The following is a 24,384-nucleotide window of genomic DNA, read 5'->3' on the forward strand; positions in this document are numbered from 1 at the left end:
TTCCTAATGGTACTACATGGAAAAGAGCAATGGACAGAGATGAAATGTTGTGTTTTCATCACAATTTGTATGGCACCGTTCAGGTTACTCAGAGCAATTTTTGGGATGGAGTTGCACTTGCCTGCATGATGTTGCACTGCTGGATGGCAGCGTGCTGCAGGCGGCTGGCCTCCTCCTGGAGCCGGAGGGCACTGTGGCACATTGGCAGGCCAGTGACCACCTCTTCAGGAATCCTCAGGGCACTCTGACAGACTTGTACTGCGTGAACTTTTGGCTTCAGTGACTCCATTTCAGACAACAGATGCTAGAAACAAAGTCAGTGCCACAATAAGCCAGTGTTGCAAAATTCTCAGAGCACTTCATGCAGCAAAAGAAAAATAATGATTAGCTAAAGCACAAAAACAAACAAATTTGATTATCTGTTTTCTAAATTGAATATAATCAGGACACACTTGGTCTGGAGTTGCTCATTCTGAAAAGAGCGTTCTTTTAAATATTAGTTAAGCAAAAAGCCCATATAACAGGAATAAAAATAATTCATGAAAAAGCACAGTAGTATCTATTTCTAAGTGACTAAGTATAAAAATATTTCTGTTAAAAGATTTTAAAAAAATATCTTTACAAAATCCGCAAATCAAAGCAGCATGGGAGTAATTTATGTATACACATATTTTAATGTTAAGATCCAAGTGGAACTCCCTGCTGAGACACACAAGCACATTTTCAAACCAGCAAGTGAATCCTGTTGTGTTCACAGCCTTCCTTTGAAACTACAAACCATGGCTGAAAATGTTGCTTAAAATTCAAAAGGCAATCAAACAGAAGGAAACACAGCTACACAGAAATCTTTATCCTTTGAATAATCACACGCTGGATGCCTTTGTTAATAGTGTCTATTCCACCCACAACGCACATTCAAGCTGTCCATTCATATGCATGAGAAGAGTCTAAGTGCAATGACTGGAGAATAGATTTGATCAGCATTCTTTTCATCTTCATTGGGGAGTTTAATGTATTCACAGATAGAAAAAGAAAAACAATTAAAAAAAAAGAAACAGGCAAAGTTGATGAAAAGGGCCTTAGCACATTAGAAAAAGACTTTAAGTTCAATAGATGATATAAATCTGCTAGACAATTTATGTAGCAAACAGGGATAAAGGAACTGGGTCTCCCTTCTCCTATACCATACGCAGAAAGACAGTTAAGTGGGTCTGAAGTGCATACTGATGAGAGGATTGTGGTTTGCTCTTTATTTCTGTGCCTTCATGACATATGGTGGATAATCTAACCAGAGATTTGGTATAATGACCTATTCCTGACATCACTAGTGAGGCCTCTCCTCTGACAGTCCCCATACTGCTGATGAGGGGTGCCTTTATTGTGCAGTCAGCACCCAGAGGTACCCTGGGGGCTGCATGCCACCCAGGCCCTCTCCAAGACCCCCTCTCTGGTCTGGTGAAACAGGTGGGCAGGGGCTACAGCCTCTTTCTGTACAAAAGGAAGTCATGCTGTGAGACCTGGTAGAGCCAGGATGAAGAATACACATAAAACCAGTGTAAACTCCATATTCCTTTACTCTTACAGAGGGTGATGTGTTTCACTTACCCTCTTCAATGCCATATTCTGAAATTTGGCTGCAAGTCCCTAGAATAAAGACTGCATATCTTAATCAAAAGGGAAAGCTCTGCAAATTTACCTTTCATACATATATTTTTTGCAGATTTTAATCCTAAAGTAGACCTGTTCACATTTAGTTTTCACTGGCAGACTAGAACAGTTAAATCTCTATATTAGCTTGCAGCAAGAAATATTTCTTAAGAAACTCAGAAAGCTGTAACTCGGGTCATTTTTCTTGTCATGAGACTGAGACCAAAAATAACAAATCGACAAATCTCTATAGTAAGCCAAGTGCAACACAGAAAGCAGAAATATCTCATAGAGGTAATTCAGCTAAACATACAAAAATGTAACTGGGCTTAAGAAAAATTGAATTTTCTCTTAGCTTTCCAGCTGATTATTGGGGGAGCTAGCAACATACTATCTCATTGCATCTCTATCTGTAAAATGGCGATAATCTAGACTGCCTTTTTAAGTACTTTAAGAATCTGTTCATGAAAAGCACTGGATAAGAACTGAGCTTTATTATTATTATTAATATGGATTAAACTTGGATTGGATGCACATTTCTCAGAATTGCATCAACCTAAGAACAGACTCGTAAAGGATTATACTTCAACCATTCGCTTTTGGGGAATGATTTTTCCTGTTCCATCCCTTATTCCCTTGGCAGTAATTTGGGGCTAGACTCTGGAACAATGAACCACCTAAGAAACACCACAATCGCTCTCAGCAACATTCACTACTGTTTGTGTAAGCTCACACTACTCAAGTGTTAACTTTGAGGTCCTGGCCTTTTACCTGTCTGTGAGAAAGCTGGTCTTTCAAGCTCAAATGCCCGAGCTCTGGAGAGGTCAGTGTGGCTTGGGCTTGCTCCAGAGCAGCCTGCAGGGCTCTCAGCTCGACTTCAAATTTCTTCATGTCCTGTAACACAACACATTTGATTCATGAATAAATAAGAAAAAAAAAGAAAAAAAATCACTATAAGCATATCTATCTGGATTTTGTAGCTATGTCTCTTATATAACTTAAACTAATATAAAACTAATTCATAGTTTTAATAATGAATTTTAGATGTTTAAAATATTGGATGAAAATACTGTTCATATTCTACAGTCTAGAAAAAGAAGTCTTGAAGTCAGAGTTATTATTTTAAGCACTTGCTCAATCTCAAATACAGCATGTACTTTGTAAAGCTAATTTCATAAAGTTTGCGGCCTAGAAAGGAACTCAAGATGTCCTTTGGTCATCTTCCTGTAATAAGACAGGACATAACTGTCTTATCTTTACAGACTGTTCTTAAAGAACACTAGCAATGGAGCCCCACTTATCTCTACAGGCAACATATTCCACTGTTCCAGTACTGTTTTTTTGCAGAAAGTTTTTTCTGGTGGTCTGTCATGAAGTTATCTTCTGTTGCAATTTCAATCCTCTACTTACTATCCCATTAACAACAGATATGAAGAACTAATTAATTTTATTCTCTCTGAATACATCATATGTTAGGATAACCCCTTTTCATGCATCTTTTCTACAAATCTATACACATATCACAATCATCACTATACTCTCTTCTTTCTCCAGTCAGTCCACATCTTTCTTCAAGGGCAAAACTGGACACAGCTGAAACCTCGCTAGTGACCAATAGGTAGAACAAAAGGACTACTTCACATACCTTACAATTATATACTTTATTTTCTACATGGTGTTTGGATTTTTTACAACGATGTGACACTGTTCACTCATTTTTCCATGATCTGCATTATTAAACTTAAGACCTTTCAACAGAGTACATCAAGCCAGTAATCATTCAGATACACACATGCCTGGTTCTTCCTGTCTAAACGTAACAGTTTGCCCCTGTCCCTGTTGAATAGTAGCCTAATTTTTTTCAGGTAGTCCCAGTACATTTGGTGTTGTCTAAGCATCCCAAAAGCCATGATCTCTAAACCCCCATCCAACTCAATGGAAGTATTGAATAGTACCAGACCAAGGGATAACCCTGAAAAATCCTACTTGATGTATCTTTTGGGTGTGAACCATTGATAATTACATATTAGGTAAGTTTTCTAGCCAGCTTTACACCTACCTATTGTATTTTCAGCTAGATAAGCATCATGTGAAACATTATTAAAGTCACGATATATGACATATTGTACATTTATCTACAAATCTGTTACTTTCACATTCAATTGGACACTTTTGATATTATTTTCTTTCTTCATAAATCTATGTTGGCTTCCATTCATCTCCATGTTTTCTTGTAAGAAGCTACAAATAGTTTATAGATTCTGAGAAGAATCTACAATATTTCTCTGAGAACTGAAGCTAGTAAGTTTCACTTCTACTATGCTTACTTGTATACAAATCTCTGGTTTGTTCCATGAAAAAAAAATAATAAAAGCCTTCAGCTCATAAACTGTGGTTTATTGATTTGTGCTTTTGTAATGGAAAGAAGTCATCTTCAAAACCTCTCTGTTACACTGTTACATCTGCTGCAGCTGCAGCATTTCTGTTATGTCCTATAAGTGTTGCAAAACAAGAGCCAATGTGGAGAAGGACCATTTTTAACCTTAGCTGTGATTGCCCTAACAATTGGTAATAGCGTATTCTCTTAGTTGCCTTTAGGTATTTTCCTATTTAGTAGTGTGTAACTGTAGCAGGTGATAGCAGAAGGACCCCTATAAATATACTAATTATACCATTCCAATATTCTTTTCTTTTCCTGAATTATTGTATCAAAAAAAAAAAAAGGGAAAATTTCTGGCTCTGAAAGTAAGAGCAAGTAGAAAAGACTTCCATGCTTTTCCCTGTATCTTGCACCAGTTTATCATGCCCTCAGGCATTGCATAGGCATAACACACATTTACATTAACAATAAACCCATATGGAAGAGCTGCCCAGAAATGTCAGGGACATGGAAAAAGCATGTTCGTTCTTGTCATTACAATCCCTTGTACAGGTTGGTCTTACATTAACGAATCCTGGTCTGGTCCAGTACTGATCTGAATTAATAGACGGCAGGCTTTAGATATCTTTTAAGAGAAAAATAAAGGAAATGGCACAGTATAAATGCCAACACAGACACTTTTCAAGTATCTAAACACAGGTGCTCAGTGACTTTTGAGACACACCATGATCCCCAATACATCCATCCAGAATGGGCAGATATGACAGGACCTGCAGAAAACTTGTCCCCCTCTGGAACAGCACCTGAAGGCAGTATCTCAAATGGTGCAAGACATCTAACTTTGGAGAACACAATCACACCCTTTATAGCCCACAGGTAATCTGAACTGCTAATAGTCTCAGAAACGTGATGCACACACCACCCTAGCTCTCAGCTAGCATTATGAAAACTGCTTTCATATACCTTGGCAGCATCTTGGAGATTTGGTAGCCGCATTTTGATAACTTGCTGTAATTCCTCTGTCCGCCGCCCCAATTCCAGCACTTTCTGTGACATTCCTTCAGTGCAGTACACACTTGCCAGATACTCAATCCTCTCACTCATGGCCTCAAGATCACCATGAATCTCTCCGGACTCATCAAGCATAGTCTAGATGGAGATATGAACAAATTGAATGCCAGAGATGAACTTCAGATTAAACATATCTTTAAGTATATTCCTGTTCTGCACTCCTCAATTTGTACCCATCTGTAAGCATACGATTAAGTTCTACTAATTTCCTGTAAGGCTTAGGCAATATGCTGAATTCTGAGCGTCTGCTGAAGTGCTTCATCTTACGGAGACTGCGAAACAAAAGAATAAACTGTGAAGCTTCAGCAGGTGTACTTACCAACACAATCATTTTAGTGCTTTGCTATACACACTTGCCTGTAAAAATATAATATACACAATCTATGGATCGGATTTGTTCTCGAAGCCTGGTGTACCTAATAGAAAGCAGCAGAAAGCACTTGGGTGCAGTGTTATAGCACTGCAGTAGTCATTAATGCTGCCTAAAAAATGGCTACCAAAGTGGTCTGTGGGATGGCATTTGTTAAGCCTGTATCCCCATCAACTTTTGGATCAGGGAAAAAGCCATAGCAAAAACAAACCAGAAATGCTATCTCCCAGCTATGCTCAGGGTAAGTTGCCTGGAGGTTCCTATTCAGAATAAGAAAGTGTGACACACTACATTGCCCCAATGTAGTGAATGTAGCTGACAATTAACTAACGTATACATAAAAAACATAATTAATGCAGTCTTGTCTTGGCATTAGTGAGATATGATCATCTTATGATGCTTCAATTTGTTTTACGTGGTCATGTAACACTGGGCAAGCTTGAACCTTATAAAACTGCTCCACTGATCCCACACTTACACATTCCACACGCAGACACGCATGGAACAAATTGCACTGTCACAGGGACAGCAAAACACTCTGATGTGAGATGTTTAGGAAGCAACTGGAAGAAACTCATCCATTGGGTATCAGTCTGAGAACATTTGGTGTGAAACTCAGATGAAAACAAAGGCTATTCCAATTTAGCATAAAGGAGAAAGAAAAAAAATAAAAAAAACTCTGAAAATTGTGTTTGGTTAACTAAAGTTTTAGAGAAATATTAGCTTCAGTGAGGTACTCAGTGTGACAGAATCACAGTGTATAGACACGTTGTTCAACCAAAAGCTGCTATGAAGCCAATGTACATATGTCTTATGTCATGTTGACAATATACATATGTCAACAATATGTCTTAATTTCAGTCTTCAAAACAATTGTCCAAAACAAATTAATCATCTTTAGGTCCTGGGGGAACAGTCAGAGAAAACTAGCATTTTAAGACTTTCTTCCTCAAGGAAAGGAGGCAAAAAAGTGGAGGAATAAAGTTTACTGCTCAGAAAATAACATAGTTTATACACTGCCCTTTAAATTTCTTAGCTCATATAATCACCTGGTAGGCTTTAAACTGATCACGAAGCTGAGAGGAAGAATTCCATGTTATACTACCGTGCACTAGGATATTTGCTTTCTCGATCCATTTCAATATGAACTCCAGCATCTCATTGTATTCTTCCAAGTGTGCAGCCGCCTGGATATAAAAGAAAAATACACTTAAGTCTAAGATGTAATTCTGTATAGTTCTTAGAGAATGATAAAATTACTTTTATTTCATTTACTGTTTTTAACTCGGGGATCATTTTAACAACTTTTCCTTACTGTTGAACATAATTTAAGTACTTCCATATTTATGTAGTTAAAAATAGGTCTGCTCCCAGTAACAATCATACCTATTTCAGGGGAAAAAAGATGCTACAAGAATGTAGGTCACACTGGGAGAGTGCATTGATGCTCAAATATATCCCCAGAGGGTACACTTCCTGCATATACTCAGCCTCAGAGGTAAATTCTATTCCCCCAAATCACCTTTATTTAAAACCTGGTTTGTCCACTCAGCCTGTCATATTTCCAAAAAGAGAAATGTTGCGCTCATTTCAAAATACGGGACAAAAGCTCTGCCTTCTGATTCATCCGATTTCTATTTAGCGAAGTACCCTTTAATTCCAATTTTCTTCTCACTTAGCTGGAATAATTTCACTGTTTTTCACACATTTGTCCTGTATGAAGGATGGATAAAATCCTAGGTGACAGAACTGTATTTGCATGCAGTTTGCCTTACCTACCATTTTTTATGATATCTTGGTGCTGAACAAAAATATCCTAATAGTTAAATCCCTTCACCAAATACCTTTGACTGAACTCTTACTTTGATAGTAATTTTCTATTGATTTTATAAAACATTTTTTTCAGAGGAAACTGAAAAGAATATCCTGAAATAGTTATCTTTTTCAAGCCTTATGGAAGCTGCTTTATGCATGCAGAAAAGAGAACTCATAATTTATCAGGGTATTGATGGCAGAATCATAGAAAATCTATTTCTTTGCTTTTAGATAGACTTTTTTTGGGATAACAACAATTAGCAAAAAAATACATAAGAGAGATTTTCAGGGATTTTGAACCACAGAGGAAGCATCTTTATGAAAGCTGAAGTGTTGCATAAACATTATGCGTTATCAGGGCCATTGCATCTAGGCTTTTCTATTGAACCTTCAAATTATATTCACCCTCTATAGACTGTGACTAGAGCAAAATAATTTTTTTTTTGTAATGCTGCAAATATAGGTAACAGTGATAAGACTGAGGACCTGAAAAGTACAATGAGATAGTATTTCCTGGCATGCTACTGTTTGTGGGAAGGTCTATAATCTTTTCATTGCACCAGAGGAACCAACCAGCAGACGATTCATGGAAGAGGATGTTAAAAGAGCATCACAGAATTATTCCACCCTCCTGATCTGACCCGTCTGTGCCGTTCTTTGAGGTGTGATGCAAGCCCTGACTAATAATAGGCAGATGTGCCAAGGAATGCTGCTTCTTGCATAACTACAGTAAAATAAATGAGAAGTTTGCATGCTCCTTCTACTTCTGAAAAGAAACAGCAGAAAGGATTTGAGATCATACCTGACGGAGCTTGGCTGCTCTGTACTCAGCCTGCTGTATGGTCTGTTGGTGCAATGCAGTGAGTTTCCCTATCCTGTTAGTCAGTTGCTTAGCCAGCGGTACATTCTGCTCCGCAAAGTCCTGGACTGATGCATCTAATTCCAGCAGCTTTATATTGCAGCTGTCCAACTCTTCACCGAGGATCTAAACAGAAAAACAAGAAAATCAGTGATCCAGGAAGTGTTAGCTTTCTGGTTGATTATTTCTAGCACATCTTGCAACTTTCACACCCTGTCCAAAGTCTCCATAGTTTGTTCCATTTTTATTCTGTCTGGAAACCAACAATGCTTGTCTAAGCAGGAAGGCAGAACAGCAGGATGTTTGGTCATCTCTTAATGTGTGCCATTACTCTTTCTTCTCTGACTTCCTGGCTGAAATGGATAACCGTTTTCCCTACCATAGCAAAAGCCTGAGTCACTTCAGAGTGACATTAACTGTTCTTGGCCATCTTTCTGTGTTTGTTTTTGAAATTAATAGTCAGCACACATTGCCACGACAAGGATTTTTATTTATGGGAAAAGGGTTTTGTTTTGTTGTTGCTGTCTTAAAATACACACTTACAAACTCAGAAATATATAATTACTCATTAATGCATTATAAAAACTTTCATTTTCATTTGAAACTTGCATTTTCATAGCTTGATTTTGACACAGGAGCAGTCTGGATCACGCTAGACTGTTTCAATAGAAACAGATTTTAAAATCAGTTTTTCTTACCATAGTTACAGAGCTTCTGGAAAGTTTAAAACGGAAATCTAAAAGGTTTTCTATGTTTCTCACAGACTGATTACAAACTTACAGGCTATAGTTTCTTGGGGAGGGGGTATTGTGTTTTTTTTTAATTTTGTTTTTATAGCTAAGGTCTTAAAAGATTTGTCATTTTTATAATATAAATAAGTCTCACCAAACACTCTAGCCCCTTTGCAATTATTTTTAGAAATATAAATTGCAATCATCAGACAAAAATTGATTCAGAACACTGCTCTAGCTCCTGGTGTTTCAAGAAGGTACTTCAAGCTCTTCAGGTTAGGGCTGTCCTGACAGACACACCTTAGAGTATAAGTTATGATCAACTCTTATAATGAACAAGCATTCCATGAACAGTAGCATGACTTAGTGACATAACTCTCTACACATAGACATAAAGAAAGATGTTGAACTACTCATTTAAATAGAAAGACACAAATATTTCAGGCAGGCATAAATAAATGTCTCTACTATAGAAACGATGCAGAGTTTATACGCTGTTCAAAAGCGAGGGAAGGATCCACTTGACTTGGGTCACATGCATTCATAACAGATTTTTATTTTATTTTTCACAATCAGTTTCAATGTTAATATAAAAATATTTACTTCTGTAATCAAAACCAACTCAATCTCAGGAGTATCAGCTGAGAGCTGACTTAAATGCAGTTGAGGGAACTTTACTACATCTCCAGTAAGAGAGTTTTCATCTGTGTAACATGGGAAAGCATATTTCACTGGCTTTCTGCTTAATTAGTGGGATCAAGGAGATACATCAGTTTTAAAGGGATATATTTCAGTGACACCTCCTGCAAAGCAAATGGTACTTTGGAGCATAATGAGAGCAACTCATGAAAATAAACAAGTAATTTTTGACATACCAGACACATCAAATCTTCTCCTATTTGTTATGCTTTACTTACTTTCAGACAGTAACTTGGTCCAAGTTTATCTTTGACTAGTTAAAAAAACAAACCAAAAAAAAATGCACCCTCAACCAACGCCTCTCCCATCTCTTCCCCCAAAAAATCCCCTACTCCTATATGATAATGCTAACTTGGCCATTACAACTCAGTACAGATGAGCTTTTCTGAGTATGGCACATACTTAAGATTAAGAAAACCTACAAAAAGAACCAGGAGTCCTTTGCATTACCCTTAACCTCACCAGCAGTACTTTACCTCTTTATTGCACCAAATGATATGAGATAGTCTACTGCCTAAGTAAAACTCTATTTATCACAAGTAAAGGTGTACTGTAAAGAATCGTCTTTTCAGTACAGACTGGGACTAAGAGCAGTTTGGGAGCCTCTTAGGTTTTCCCAGATTGCAGTCATACTCATTATTTAGAGGTAAAAGCATAAATTTGTCCATCTGACTTCCTTTTACTCTCAGCTACTTCCTCCCAGTTCTGTTACTCACTCAATTTCCTGTATGGGCTAGTTTGCAAAGAATATAATTAAAAAGTCTCATCAGTCAACCCTTATTTCTGTCCATTCTTCTGTTGAACTACATAAAATGTATCATGCAAGTCTTCACAAACACAAATTTGGTATGAAGCAAACATCTCAATTCAGAAGACTTTATGGTGTAACCAAACAAGGGAAACCTTGTCTTACCTTTTGTTCAAGTTTAGCTTGCGCTATATCATTTGTTTTCTTTTTCAGTTTGGAAAGAATGGCATGTAGTTCATTTGCTATCCCCTGGATTTTCTGACCAAACTCTTGACTCAATGTTTTGATCTGCTGAGTTTCTCTTTCTTTGGATTGAATCTGTCAATAATAAGAATTAAATTCAGTAACCAGAAATCTCTCTTCCTGAAAGGAAATTAACTTTCATTTAACTTACTTTAATTTAAAGGAAGAAGGTAATGAAACTATGTTGTCATAGTTTGACCACACTTGGATACTGTATTTCACTGTTATAAAGTCCAAAGAAGCGCTATGCATTTATCTACTATGCTTTACCTGATCTTGTACAGTTACAAGGGCCAGCCCAACTTCTGCTAAATGAAGAGAGAGTTCAGAAGGCAAAATGGTATAAAGCCCCAAGTACTTATTCTGTTGTTGTTCAGTCATTTTTTCAACAGCCTGGTGATGAGTAGTTACTTCACCAAGGAGAGACTAATGACAGAAAAAAACAGCTTTGTTACAAACAACGGGAATAACATGTCTGTGTAAACTTAGCAAATGCAGACATTTCATGCAGCTTGCAACAAAGTTAATTGCTTTCAAATTTTTAATTAGTTCATTAAAAAGAATTGTATCTTGGGATTCCCTGGATTCTCATTTATGACTGTCTGTCCAGTTCTCTGTTCCTGTGTGACCACATGTATATAGAAAATGTCAAGTTTTCAGCACCTCCAGTGAAATAGAGTTAATTTTAATTAGTTGCTTTCCTCTCTGCCCCAAACTATCAAGACAGAAAAGGAATGTCACATTCTGTCCATTCACATTCTATAGTTCCCCCATATTTTAGATGAGAGGAGAAAAATTACTAAACAATATGCCAGTACGTAAAATTGCAAAAATGAAAATACTTAAATGCACTTTAAATATCTTTAAAATAAGACACAGCCCATCAGCTACTTCATGCTTTACGAATTTGTCTAGTGGCTTACTCAAAAACTAATTAATATTGTCTAATTTGAATTTGTGGTGTTTTTGAACTGACTAACACTCACTAGCAGATTACAATGAAGATAAATATTGTAATTTAGAAATCAATAAATTTGATATACCTGCAGCTCCTGAAGTTGAGTATCCACTTCTACATCAGGGCTTAACAAATATTCTTTTGTTTCCTGGATCCAGGACTTCACAATATTAATCTCTGCTTCAACCTCCTCACGCTCCTTCAGCTCCTGTTTCACCATCTTCACACCTTTTTTCACTTTCTGTAGCATACTTCAGAAACAAAGAAATAATAACTATTTGTGAAGAATTAAGCAATGTCTAAAAACATAGCTTTGTCAAAAAATATTGAATAATAAAGATAACGATTGATTGCCCCACATCCGGAGCAATAAAAAGTGGAGCAGTGTTGCAACAGATTACTAAAGCAGCGCACGTCTCATGTTCATTCTCCAGTTCATCCTGTTTAATTAGCAGTTTTATCAATTTTGACATCAAGTGCACAATTCTTTTGAAGAAATGCAAATGTTTACAATACAGCATCCTCCTAGACAAATTGGCTGCCCGGGGCTTGGATGGGTGGACTCTTCAATAGGTTAAAAACTGGCTGGATGGCCAAGCCCAGAGAGTGGTGGTACCCTCAGTAAATCTGCAGATGACACCAAGCTGGGTGGGAGTGTCGATCTGCTGGAGGGTAGGAAGGCCCTACAGAGGGATCTGGACAGGTTAGATAGATGGGCCAAGACCAACGGCATGAGGTTCAACAAGAACAAGTGCCGGGTCTTACACTTTGGCCACAACAACCCCATGCAGTGCTACAGGGTGGGGGAAGAGTGGTTAGAAAGCAGCCCGGTGGAAAGAGACTTGGGGGTGCTGATTGACAGCCGGCTAAACATGAGCCAGCAGTGTGCCCAGGTGGCCAAGAAGGCCAATGGCATCCTGGCCTCTATTAAGAATAGTGTAGCCAGCCGGTCTAGGGAAGTGATCGTCCCGCTGTACTTGGCACTGGTGAGGCCGCATCTTGAATACTGTGTCCAGTTCTGGGCCCCGCACTTCAAGAAAGATGTTGAGGTGTTGGAGTGAGTCCAGAGGAGGGTGACCAAGCTGGTGAAGGGTCTGGAGGGTCTGACCTATGAGGAACGGCTGAAGGAGCTGGGGTTGTTTAGCATGGAGAAGAGGAGGCTCAGAGGTGACCTTATTGCAGTCTACAACTACCTGAAGGGAGGTTGGAGCGGAGTGGGAGTCGGCCTCTTCTCCCAGGCAACTAGTGACAGGACAAGAAGACATAGCCTCAAGCTTCGCCAGGGGAGGTTCAGGTTAGACATTAGGAAGCATTTCTTCTCAGAAAGGGTCATTAGACATTGGAATGGGCTGCCCAAGGAGGTGGTGGAGTCACCATCTCTGGATGTGTTTAAGAAAAGACTGGACATGGCACTTAGTGCCACGGTCTAGTTGACATGGTGGTGTCAGGGCAATGGTTGGACTCGATGATCCCAGAGGTCTCTTCCAACCTGAGTGATTCTGTGATTCTGTGACAGACACCTACATCTGAGCTCATCACCACAGACTGTCCTTATTTTCAGTAGAGGAAGCAGGCAATTCTAGGGCATGATTTAGGATGATTCGTCATCATTCTAAAAGAAACTTCTGAAATAGGTCAGAAAAACTGCATCTTAGACTTGACTATTTCTCTCCACTAATTAGAAAGTGAGAATTAACTGGTTCAGATGCGAATGTCTATAATTTAAAATAACGTGAGATAAATTCCACCCCTATTGATGGGATTTGAGTTGGCAGAATACCTAGAATAAGGCATGGATCAAACAGCTGAACACCATTTTTGATCCGGGAACCTATCTCCACACTTCCACTAAGACAATTTCCACACTGTCCTCAAGAATTTGGATCTCCTGTAAAAATAGAATCTTTTTCAGATGACAGCTCATGAAAGATGTACAGGACTACTTTTAGCTTTTATGTACATGACATGGATCTTACTTTGATATTCCCATATTTGATTTATGTTTGTATAGCCTTTCATAGCTGAATCATGCCTTATTTACATGAACATGAGATCATCACAGACCCTATTTCTTAGAAAACAATTCTAAGGGAAGAATGGAATTACAAAAGTGCTAATATCGACACAGTTTCTACAGGGATTGCTATTCTGCTGTAATCAGTTATGGTTGCACACAATGTTGGCACAGGCTAGGTGCAGGGTTTACAGTTTTTTCATTCTCTGTCTCTCTCCCTCTTCCCACTGTGGAGATCCAGTTAATGGCATCTTAGCGCAGTTATGAAATGGATATGAGTCCTGAAACTTAACCATAAAACTTCCTGTTTTATACATGACGGGGAAACATTTTAGATTTAGATAAACATTCATATAACGACAGGATGAAATGTTAAGATACATTCCATTTGCACATGCACTGAATTCCCTTGTAAATTTCATAGGATACCTACTTTTGGTACTTAAGTGCTTCCAACAGGGGAAACAAAGTGATAAACTAATCTAAACTTAGGATACAAAAAGATAAAAGGTCATTGTTAATGGTGAGATGTAATGGAAGTGTTTAAAATCTGTTATAACTTTAATGTAGTTTATACAGCTCTTACTTAAATTACTATTATCATGCAAGGCAAGAAGTACATATTCTAAAGTGCATAATCCTGATGATGGAAATAAAAAATGGCAAAAATATATTTCAAAATTAATTAAAGATAATTTAAAATTAAACTGATGCTTATTTTAACTATAATATCTAATATTTATTTTAAGCATTGTAATTGTTAATGATAACAAAAATAATACACAAACTCATTAATGGATTGTAAGGTCTGATTTTTCTAGTGGATCTTTTAAAATATTGCCTTACTTGTGGCATCGATCTTGCATTGCTTTGATTTCTTGCATGACTGGTAGTTCCTCCTGAGATGGAGGCTTTATTTCCACATCTTGAAGCATGCTGACAGCTTGCTGTTTGAGCAGGCCCAAAGATGACAGCTGGTGCTCCACCTCCAGAAGGAAACTGCTGTGGTAATCCAGGAGTTCCAGGAGCTCTGCCTTGGATGCCTTTTCCACTGAGCTTTCTGGTAAGCGACCTTGTAGCTGATCTATTGCTATGGTGGCTTTCTGAATCTATGGAAAGAGATGCAGTCTTGGCAATAAGGAAATTAAAAAGAAGATAGTAGAAGTGATACCAAAAGGTGCTAAACCCACTGCTGTACATTTAGATGCTGTAAAACAGTTGTGGTATAGAGCTTGTGCAGCAGTCTCTATAGCAGATATAAACCCATGCTCTAATGTGCTAGATCTAGCTAGGTAGTCCTAGCTCTTCACACTGGACTAGGACTTGCTAATGGACTTTTTTGTCAAGTGATGAGTGGTTCCTCATATTTTTTAGCATTTATTATCTTTATTGCCATAGGACCTAGAGCTCTACCCCAGGGCAGACCTGTATTTGGCACAAGTCATACATTTAACAAAAAGATTATCCCTATTCTCAGAGAATCTGCAATCTGAGCATAAAATAATGGACAACGATAGATAAAAAGAGTCAGGTAGGGTATAAGGAAAAAAATGAGACACACGATCGGTGAGCAGTTACAGGCAATAATATCACTGCATAAATTTAGAAATAGCAACTTCATACTCTTCAGGTGGAAAAAAGGGAAAAAAAAAAGGAAAAAAAAAAGAAAAGAGGTTGACTTAATCTAGAATAGACCACCTGGGGAAGGGAAACATAGAGGTGAAGATTATGAAGAACCACCAGAAACCAGAACAACTCTGTATTTACTATACATGTATGTATATAGAAGAATAGTGCCAGCCTTGGAGACAGTGGTTCTAAACCTAGGTCTTCCATAGCTGTTTTTTTCTATGACCTGAGAAAAATCACTGTTACTCCTGCTATCAGCTTTCTCTACCATAAGATGATTAATAAGACAGTGTAATGAGTGAAAACCTATGTACAGTTAACAAAGGAGGATTTACTAAGATTAGAGGTTACCTTATCACTAAAGCCCTTCCATTCCTGCACTGCATCTTCCAAAATTTTCTCTTGTTCTTGGGCTACATTCCGGAGCCGTGTCCAGCGCTGCCAAACTGTTGTCATGGATCTACTTATAGTTGCCTTACTGGCATCATTGCTAACTTTTTCCAGCTGTGAAGCCTTTTCTTCTAGGGCTGTGATCTTCTCATGGAAAGAATTCACTACAGACACAAGAGTCTGAAAAAGCAAAAGTAAGCACTGTTTTCCTCTTTTACAACACAACTCATAACTGCTCAACACGCTTGCAGGCACATGAGCCACTTCCATCCACTGCAAACAAAGAGGAGGTACCCTATGCCAAGTGAGGTGATTAGGTCTCGCTGTATTTTTGGTGTAATCTCTTCCCTGCTAGCCCCTCAAAAGGGACAGAAATGAGTATTCAGGACCCTTCTCATAGCAAAGACTGACTACTATTAGATTCTAAAAATGTAAGAAGCAATTCACGTGTTTAAGCATACATTTACATCATGCTTATCTCTAATGCCATTTTAAATGTCCAAGGGTATCAGGATATTCTCATGAAGCTGGCAGACATGACATTACTCTTAGGGGAGATTCATGCCTTCACACAGACACAGCTGGAGACCCGGTAGGATGTCTGAAGTGTCACTAACTGCCTATATTAATGCAACTGATTAGCACCCTAAACACTAGAAGAGAAAGTAATTCTTTTAAGTTACATTTCTTTCATTTAGACTAAACAAGAGCTAATATTAAACCCCAACTCTTCCTGTCCTAGTAAAACTATTTCATGTGATTCAAAGTAGCTGAATGTTTCTATTGATAGGAATTTCTTGTAGGGTACACAATTTTGGGACTTACGCACCTAAGTCTTTTAGGAACCTCCTGGTTCCTTTCAGTTCTCTACAGTCATAGGCACATAGACATGCATTAAGCTGAAAAGCAATTAAAAATATCTATCCCAGCCAACCCACAAATAAAATTTATGTTCTGTACAACACAAAACACCTCTTGGTGTGCTATGACACGGTTAAGCGCTACAGGAAAAGATCTAAAAACTCAAATTCAGGTTGCCACAGGTAGGTACCTACATAACACATTTATTTTCACTGAAGGAAAAGGATTTAATATAATTTTCAGTACTTTACCTTATGTGTTAGCAATTTGTCTTCTGCTTCATGAGAAGAAGCAGCTTTAGCTACTGAGAATTCAGATAATTTTTTCTCAGCCTCATTCATCACTTCAATAACCTTCTGCCTTGCTGTCTGGTACTCTTGCCACTCAGAAGCACACCTTAAAAATATAGTTCCAGAAAGAACAATTTAGTGCAATATAAACCCATTTGAAACACGTACATTGTTGCATCTAGTTTTCAATGTAACTGCTTAGTTTTGCTGTTACACATTATTTTCCAACCAAAAGAAAGATTATTGGTAAGGAGCATCCATAGAAGCATATGCTCCTGATTTTCAGCTATGCCTTACAGACACAGCTTGGCATTTAATAGCCCTTGATTGACTTTTCCTCAGTGACTCTGTCTAGGTTGTACTTTAAATCCACCCAAATTTTGGAATCCAGAACATTCAGGAATAATAAGTAACATAGTTATGCTGGTTAAAAAGGTATTTCCTTTTAGTTCGAAACATCTGCTTCAATTTAATTTGTTTCTGCATAGGTCTTGTGCCAGGTGAAATAAGCGACAGTTATTCCCCACTCTTCTTCTCAGTGCTGTTCCAAGCTTTATATAATTTTATCACAGTTTCCTCAGGATCACACACCTAGTCAGTCAGTGGCAGAGAAGAAAACAGAATCGAAGTGCTCTGAATCCCAATATCCACTTATATCATCAGTAGCACAAACATGTTACAAAACTTAAATTGATGTTGTCATCTCTTTCTTTCATCACCAACAAGGTGATCTTAAAATTAAAAAAAAAAAAATTAATATACCTTTGCAACTGCTCTTGCTGGTTTTTGGCTTCTTGCTTTATCCCTTTGGCCTTTTCCTCCAATGCAGCTACATTCTGCACCAGCTGCTCTCTTGATGTGGCTTGGATAAAGGGCTCTGTCTCAGACACAACGCCCTGTATATCCTTCAAATGATTACTGAACTGACTTTCTCTGCTGAAAAATTCAACGTGGTTCCGTAGGTTCTCCTCACAGTTCTCAACATCAAGACCATTTCTTGCTAAATGTAGAAATTCGTGAGCATCTTCAAGCCAGTCATTTGCTATCTGCATCACTTGGTAGTATCTTTGGCAGAGGCTATATAATTTATTCAAGGTAGCCTGAAATAAAAGGGAAACTTATAGAGAGGAACACAGACATAAAATTCACAGTAGCAACAAAAATATCCTTTGCTGAGACTCTGGATTTTGCCCATTCTTGCTTTCTTTTCCCTTTATTATATCTAAAATACAGGTCTGGAGAGACTACATGGAAGTAGGTTTTGAATGAGTTTGCACTTCCACATGCATGTATAAATATATGCTGGTTTTGGCCAGGATAGAGTTAATTTTCTTCATAGGAGCTGATATGGGGCTGTGCTTTGGATTTGTGCTGAAGACAGTGTTGATAATGCAGAGATATTTTCATTATTGCCAAGCAGTGCTTACACAGAGTCAAGGCCTTTTCTACTCCTCACACCACCCCACCAGCGAGTAGGCTGGGGGTGCACAAGAACTTGAGATGGAACGTAGCTGGGACAGCTGAGCCCAACTGACCAAAGGGGTCACCAACACACCATATGACGTCATGCTCAGCATATAAAGCTGGGGAAAGAAGGAATGGGGGGACATTCGGAGTGATGGCGTTTGTCTTCCCAAGTAACCGTTATGCATGATGGAGCCCTGCTGTCCTGGAGATGGCTGAACACCTGCCTGCCCATGGGAAGTTGTGAATAAATTCCTTGCTTTGCTTTGCTTGCATGCACGGCTTTTGTTTTGCCTATTAAACTGTCTTTACCTCAACCCACAAGTTTTCTCACTTTTCCGATTCTCTCCCCCATCCCAACAGGGAGCAATGAGTGAGTGGCTGTGTGGTGCTTAGTTGCCATCTGGGGTTAAACCACAGCAGCATATTAAGGGAGCCTTTTCCCCCTCCCTCCCCAAGTCATCCATGGCAACAGGCCACAACCTAAGTCATTAAAAAAAACAAACAACAGGATTATTAAAATCAATCTTTTCATGATGATTACAAACATCAAGCCACAGAGCCATATTTTTCAGCTTTGTGAGTGAGAAACTAATGACAGACAGGGTGCACTAACCTGTCTCATGTGTACAGCTTCTTGAACTTCACTGTCTAGTTCTGCCAGCTCAGCAAGAGTGTTTCCCAGGTCAGCAGGTATCAGCTCATTTGCTTTCATATATCTCTCTTTCTCTTTATTGCTCAGTGCATTCATTATTCTCAGGCTTGACTGCACTTCTTCCTGATGTATCTGAACCTTTCGGATTTCTTCTTGGATGCTTTGTAGTTTGAGGTCCAAACTTAATGTTCCATTAAGTTCTGTTTTCACCCATCTCAACCAGTCGAGTGAGCGGCAGATTTCTGTCTGGAAGTCTATGCTTTGCACAAGTCTGTTCTCGCACTCCATCACAGTGTCACCAATGGCAGCATGCAAAGACTTTAGTTTCTCTTGCCAAGACTGCACTTGGTGGTTTGTTGTCTCACATGCAGATGAGTCAACCTGAGGAGAAAGGGCTTCTAGATGTTCAGTTATTCGCTTCAGAAGACTCCCCAAGTCTTGCAAGCTGCCCACCAGAGAATGGTATATTTTCAGCTTTTCTTCTATTGGGAGCATTTCTTCATTTACCTTAATCTGCTCCTTCTTCAGTGCCTCTAGTTGTGCCTCAAACTGCATACACATTTTCTCATGCTCCTGGCATGCTTCTATTGTGTCTTCCAACAGGTTGATTTTCTGTTCTATTTGCCGCTTCAACTTGTGATATAGTGTGACAAGTTTTAACATCTCATCTGGTTGCCACGGCTGGCCAGTGCTTCGAAAGGCCTCCTTCTTCTGGTTTAGTTCATCCACTGCTGCACCAAGGCTCACCACTTCACCTAAGAGATCTCTGTAGGCCTGCTGGAGTGACACAGCTTCTTTGGCCGAAACAGCAGCTGGAGCTTTGTCCATGTTAATAAACTGATCTTCTAGCTCAGTCAGAGCTTTACTTGTCAACTCAATCAAAGAGGCATACTCTTTTCTGGCATAAACTGCTTCCTGAACCTTATATAATTTTTCTTTTGCCAGCGCAGTGACAATATTGAATTGCTGAGGGAGAATGCTAAGTTTTTCATCCAGATAAGAATGATCCACTTCATTAAGTGATGGCAGGATTTCTTGGCCATCTCTTTGCAGGGCAAGTAACAGATTTTCGTATTCTGGAGATTGCTCAAGAATCTGTTGGTATTTTGTCAACTGCACATATAGTTCAGAGTTACTATTCATTACATTGACTTCTGGGAATGTGACAATATCAGCTTGTTTTAGCCAATGGCAAGCTTTATCCAAGTCTTCATTGAAATATTTCCTGGAAACTATATTTTTCTCCAGTTCTAACAATCTCTGGTTACACTTTTGTAAAACAGTGTCATACACATTCTGTAGCTCTTGCAGTTTACCTAACACTTCACTCTTTTCTTGTTCTGTTGCTTCTTTCATTAAATCCCTTCCTTGAGCCCACAACCCTGTGACTTCATTTTGGTAGGCCTTCAGGTTAACCTGGGCATTCTTACAAGTCCTGATCTGTTTGTTCACATCTTCTGGCAACAGACAAATGTGTTGTGGAAATGTTACCTTCTTCTCATGTTGGTGAATTTGGTTTGTAGCCTGAAAGACTGCCATAAGAAACTGGGTCTTTTCAGACAGTGCTTTATTCAGGTGCTTTCTCCTCTGGCCAACCAGATCGCTGAGACAATCTACATGGTGCTGTGCATCAGAAAGTGCTTTCTGCAGCTCCTGCCTTTCATTGAGCCCTAGGCTGGTCATCACCCTGTCGGCATCCTTCATAAGTGTCTTCAGAACAAGCTGTTTGGCTTCAAGCTCACTGCAAATGGTAAGATGATCCATGAGAAGACTCTGAGCCAAATCTGGAGGAGGACTCTGTTTAAGAGCCTCTGAGATAGCAGGTTGCTGCTCCTCTGCCCATTCCATTAGTTCCTGAAATTTGGAATGCACCAAACTGAGCTCTTCTAAGGTTGAAAGAGAAACTTGAATCTTCCTTTTGACAAGGTCCTCCAGCTGAGTCCAGCGTTGCTCAAAATGACCAAATTGCTCCTTTACTAATTCTTTGTCATCAAGATTCAGATGTTCTATCATCTTCTGTTTCTGATCTTTTAAATCTTCCAGAGCAAATCTCCTTTCCTGTAGTGCCAGTGCCAATTTTTGCAAAGCTTCAAGGTGCACGTTTGTACTTTCAGCATCAGATCTGTTATCAAAATAGACAGGACAGAAATTAATTCTTAGATTCTATCTCAGGATGGACTTTTAAGAGAGGTCAGGATGAATTATAAGCCCACTATATACTGAAATCAATATGATATAAATACCTACAGTTTTCACATTCTTTTGAAGGTACCAGTCTTGAATATTAATGAAGAAGTTTTTTATTCCTCTCCCTTTCATCTGCAATGTGGTCATCAGGCTGACCATACAAATTAAGATGAATTCTACAGAGTATACTGCATATATTGCACCTACGAACAACAAGAAGCACTGAGGTTCCAGTGAATCTTGGTTCCATGACAGCGATAGCAGCAGTGACAGACTCTCACAATTTTACGCACAGCTGGTGTGTTTATGCTATACAAAGCAGCTGCAATCATTTAGCAGAAGCAACTAAACTTTAGTATAATAGTCTAATAGGTAAAACACAATATCACAATGAAAAACACATACGAAACACAGTAAACACAAATGAAAGAGTTCAAACAAAATAGTCAAAATGCTTGAAATATCAGAAAATGCTATACCCTGAGATGGGATCAATCAGTACCTGCCTTAAAGACAAACACTGAAGATCTGGCTTCTCAGACCCTCTTTATTTCAATACAAATAATTGTCCTATAATTAATAAGGGAGGCCTGCTTTTATTTAAGCATGGAAAAAGGGATTTGTAGTGGATCCAACTCAGAGACACTCTGTAAACAGCTCTTTCAGTGTACATGCACTAAGTCAGCTTTGTGTGTGCTACCACGTTTTTTACCTAGCCAGGTTGTCCCACTCTTTCGTGAGCTTTTCAAAGAAAACATCAACTACATTCATGCGATCATGATAATCCCTCGTCCTCTGCAGATCCTCCTCCCTCTGTATGAGCAAACTGTGTGCCTGAAGGCAGAGGTCCAGCCACTGGTTGCTCAGCTCTCCTATTTCCTTGTGTTCAGGTGACTCCTGTCCTTGGGTTAGTTTGTTCATCTTCTCAGTCACCGACGTAAGAGCTGACTGCTTAGACTGCAACTTCTGACTAAATTCCTGAAAAAGACACAAGTCAAAATCAATATGGTGACATCTACTCAAAATTATAAGATGAAATTTAAATAAAAACTCTGAAATAAATAAATTGTGTAAGGACTAATTATCTGTCCCAGCAAATGTTGTGCAGATGTAAATTGGAAGTGCCTTTTCCACTCCCCTAACCTTTCTCCTCACCTTCTCAGGTGAGGACAGGTTGGTTATAGACGTGAAAGCAAAACAGAACAGTTTCCAAGTGCCAGTAATAAACAGAAATCATGATCACAGAATCACAGAATGTTAGGGATTGGAAGGGACCTCGAAAGATCATCTAGTCTAATTCCCCTGCCAGAGCAGGATTACCTAGACCATATCACACAGGAACACGTCCAGGCGGGTTTTGAATGTCTCCAGAGAAGGAGACTCCACAACCTCTCTGGGCAGCCTGTTCCAGTGTTCAGTCACCCTCACCATAAAGAAGTTTTTTCTCATATTTATGTGGAACCTCCTGTGTTCCAGCTTGCACCCATTGCCCCTTGTCCTGTCAAGGGATGTCACTGAGAAGAGCCTGGCTCCATCCTCATGACACTTGCCCTTTACATATTTAGAAACATTAATGAGGTCACCCCTCAGTCTCCTCTTCTCTAAGTTAAAGAGACCCAGCTCCCTCAGCCTCTCCTCATAAGGGAGATGTTCCACTCCCTTAATCATCTTCGTGGCTCTGCGCTGGACTCTCTCTAGCAGTTCCCTGTCCTTCTTGAACTGAGGGGCCCAGAACTGGACACAATATTCCAGATGCGGCCTCACCAGGGCAGAGTAGAGGGGGAGGAGAACCTCTCTTGACCTGCTAACCACACCACTTCTAATACACCCCAGGATGCCATTGGCCTTCTTGGCCACAAGGGCACACTGCTGGCTCATGGTCATCCTGCTGTCCACTAGGACCCCCAGGTCCCTTTCCTCTGCGCTGGTCTCCAACAGGTCTGTCCCCACCTTGTACTGGTACATGGGGTTGTTCTTGCCCAGATGCAGGACTCTACACTTGCCCTTGTTATATTTCATTAAATTTCTCCCCACCCAACTCTCCAGCCTGTCCAGGTCTCTCTGAATGGCTGCGCAGCCTTCCATTGTGTCAGCCACTCCTCCCAGTTTTGTGTCATCAGCGAACTTGCTGACAGTGCACTCTATTCCCTCATCCAAGTCATTAATGAATATATTGAATAGAATTGGTCCCAGTACCGACCCTTGAGGGACTCCGCTAGACACAGGCCTCCAACTGGACTCTGTCCCATTTACCACCACTCTCTGGCTTCTTTCCCTCAGCCAGTTCACAATCCACCTCACTACCCGATCATCCAGACCACACTTCCTCAGTTTAGCTGCGAGGATGCTGTGGGAGACCGTGTCAAACGCTTTACTGAAATCAAGATAGACCACATCCACAGCTTTACCATCATCTATCCACCGGGTTATGTCCTCATAAAAGGCTATCAAGTTGGTTAAGCATGACTTCCCCTTGGTGAAGCCATGTTGACTGCCCCTAATGATCCCCCTATCCTTGATGTGCCTAGAGACAGCACCAAGGACAAGTTGTTCCATCACCTTTCCGGGGATGGAGGTGAGGCTGACCGGTCTATAGTTCCCCGGGTCCTCCTTCTTGCTCTTTTTGAAGACTGGAGTGACATTCGCTTTCCTCCAGTCCTCAAGCACCTCTCCCGTTGCCCGCGACTTAGCAAAGATGATGGAGAGTGGCCTAGCAATGACTTCCGCCAGCTCCCTCAGCACCCGCGGGTGCATCCCATCAGGGCCCATGGATTTATGGACGTCCAGATTGCTTAATTGGTCCCTGACCCAGCCCTCATCTACCAAGACAGACTCCTCCTCTATCCTGACTTCTTCTGGGGCCTCAGGGGTCCGGGGCTCCTCAGGACAGCCTCCAGCACTATAGACAGAGGCAAAGAAGGCATTCAGTAACTCTGCCTTCTTTTTATCCTCTGTCTCCAGGGCCCCCACCTCATTCATCTGTGGGCCTACATTGCCTCTAGTGTTGGTTTTACCTGCAATGTATTTGAAGAAGCCCTTTCTGTTGTCCTTGACCTCTCTTGCAAGGTTTAATTCCAAGGAGGCCTTAGCTTTCCTAGTTGCCTCCCTACATCCTCTGACAACAGAGTTATTGAAGACTGTTGATCCACAACAGACTTATTGAAGACTTATGATCAAGTCACACCTTGTTGTCCAGGCTTCTGGAGTAGCACAGCTCCCACTGTACATTAAAATATGCAAGATAGTCTGGGTCTCATGAGAACTCATTTTACCTATTACGTTTCTATCTCATTTTTTTCCTTTTTCATTAGAGACTAAAAATAGGAAGCAGAGTCCATGAGCCAGTGAGCCCCCACATCCATAATTCGTTTTG

At 39.7% G+C, this 24,384-nt stretch overlaps 1 protein-coding gene across 1 annotated transcript in view; it reads right to left on the reverse strand.

The window, feature by feature from the left end:
- LOC137660879 (nesprin-1-like) overlaps positions 1 to 24,384 on the reverse strand; it is a 233,977-nt gene that overhangs the window by 78,131 nt on the left and 131,462 nt on the right. Inside the window, 14 exon segments of the mRNA XM_068396056.1 lie at positions 122 to 304; positions 2,419 to 2,541; positions 4,991 to 5,176; positions 6,518 to 6,655; positions 8,086 to 8,268; positions 10,486 to 10,638; positions 10,834 to 10,989; positions 11,607 to 11,772; positions 14,382 to 14,644; positions 15,516 to 15,734; positions 16,667 to 16,811; positions 17,468 to 17,805; positions 18,786 to 20,946; positions 21,724 to 21,989. Of these exon segments, the coding sequence (XP_068252157.1) occupies positions 122 to 304; positions 2,419 to 2,541; positions 4,991 to 5,176; positions 6,518 to 6,655; positions 8,086 to 8,268; positions 10,486 to 10,638; positions 10,834 to 10,989; positions 11,607 to 11,772; positions 14,382 to 14,644; positions 15,516 to 15,734; positions 16,667 to 16,811; positions 17,468 to 17,805; positions 18,786 to 20,946; positions 21,724 to 21,989 (4,680 nt within the window).

The sequence above is a fragment of the Nyctibius grandis genome, chromosome 1 (assembly GCF_013368605.1).
Source record: "Nyctibius grandis isolate bNycGra1 chromosome 1, bNycGra1.pri, whole genome shotgun sequence".
In the NCBI taxonomy this organism is placed as follows: Eukaryota; Metazoa; Chordata; class Aves; order Nyctibiiformes; family Nyctibiidae; genus Nyctibius; species Nyctibius grandis.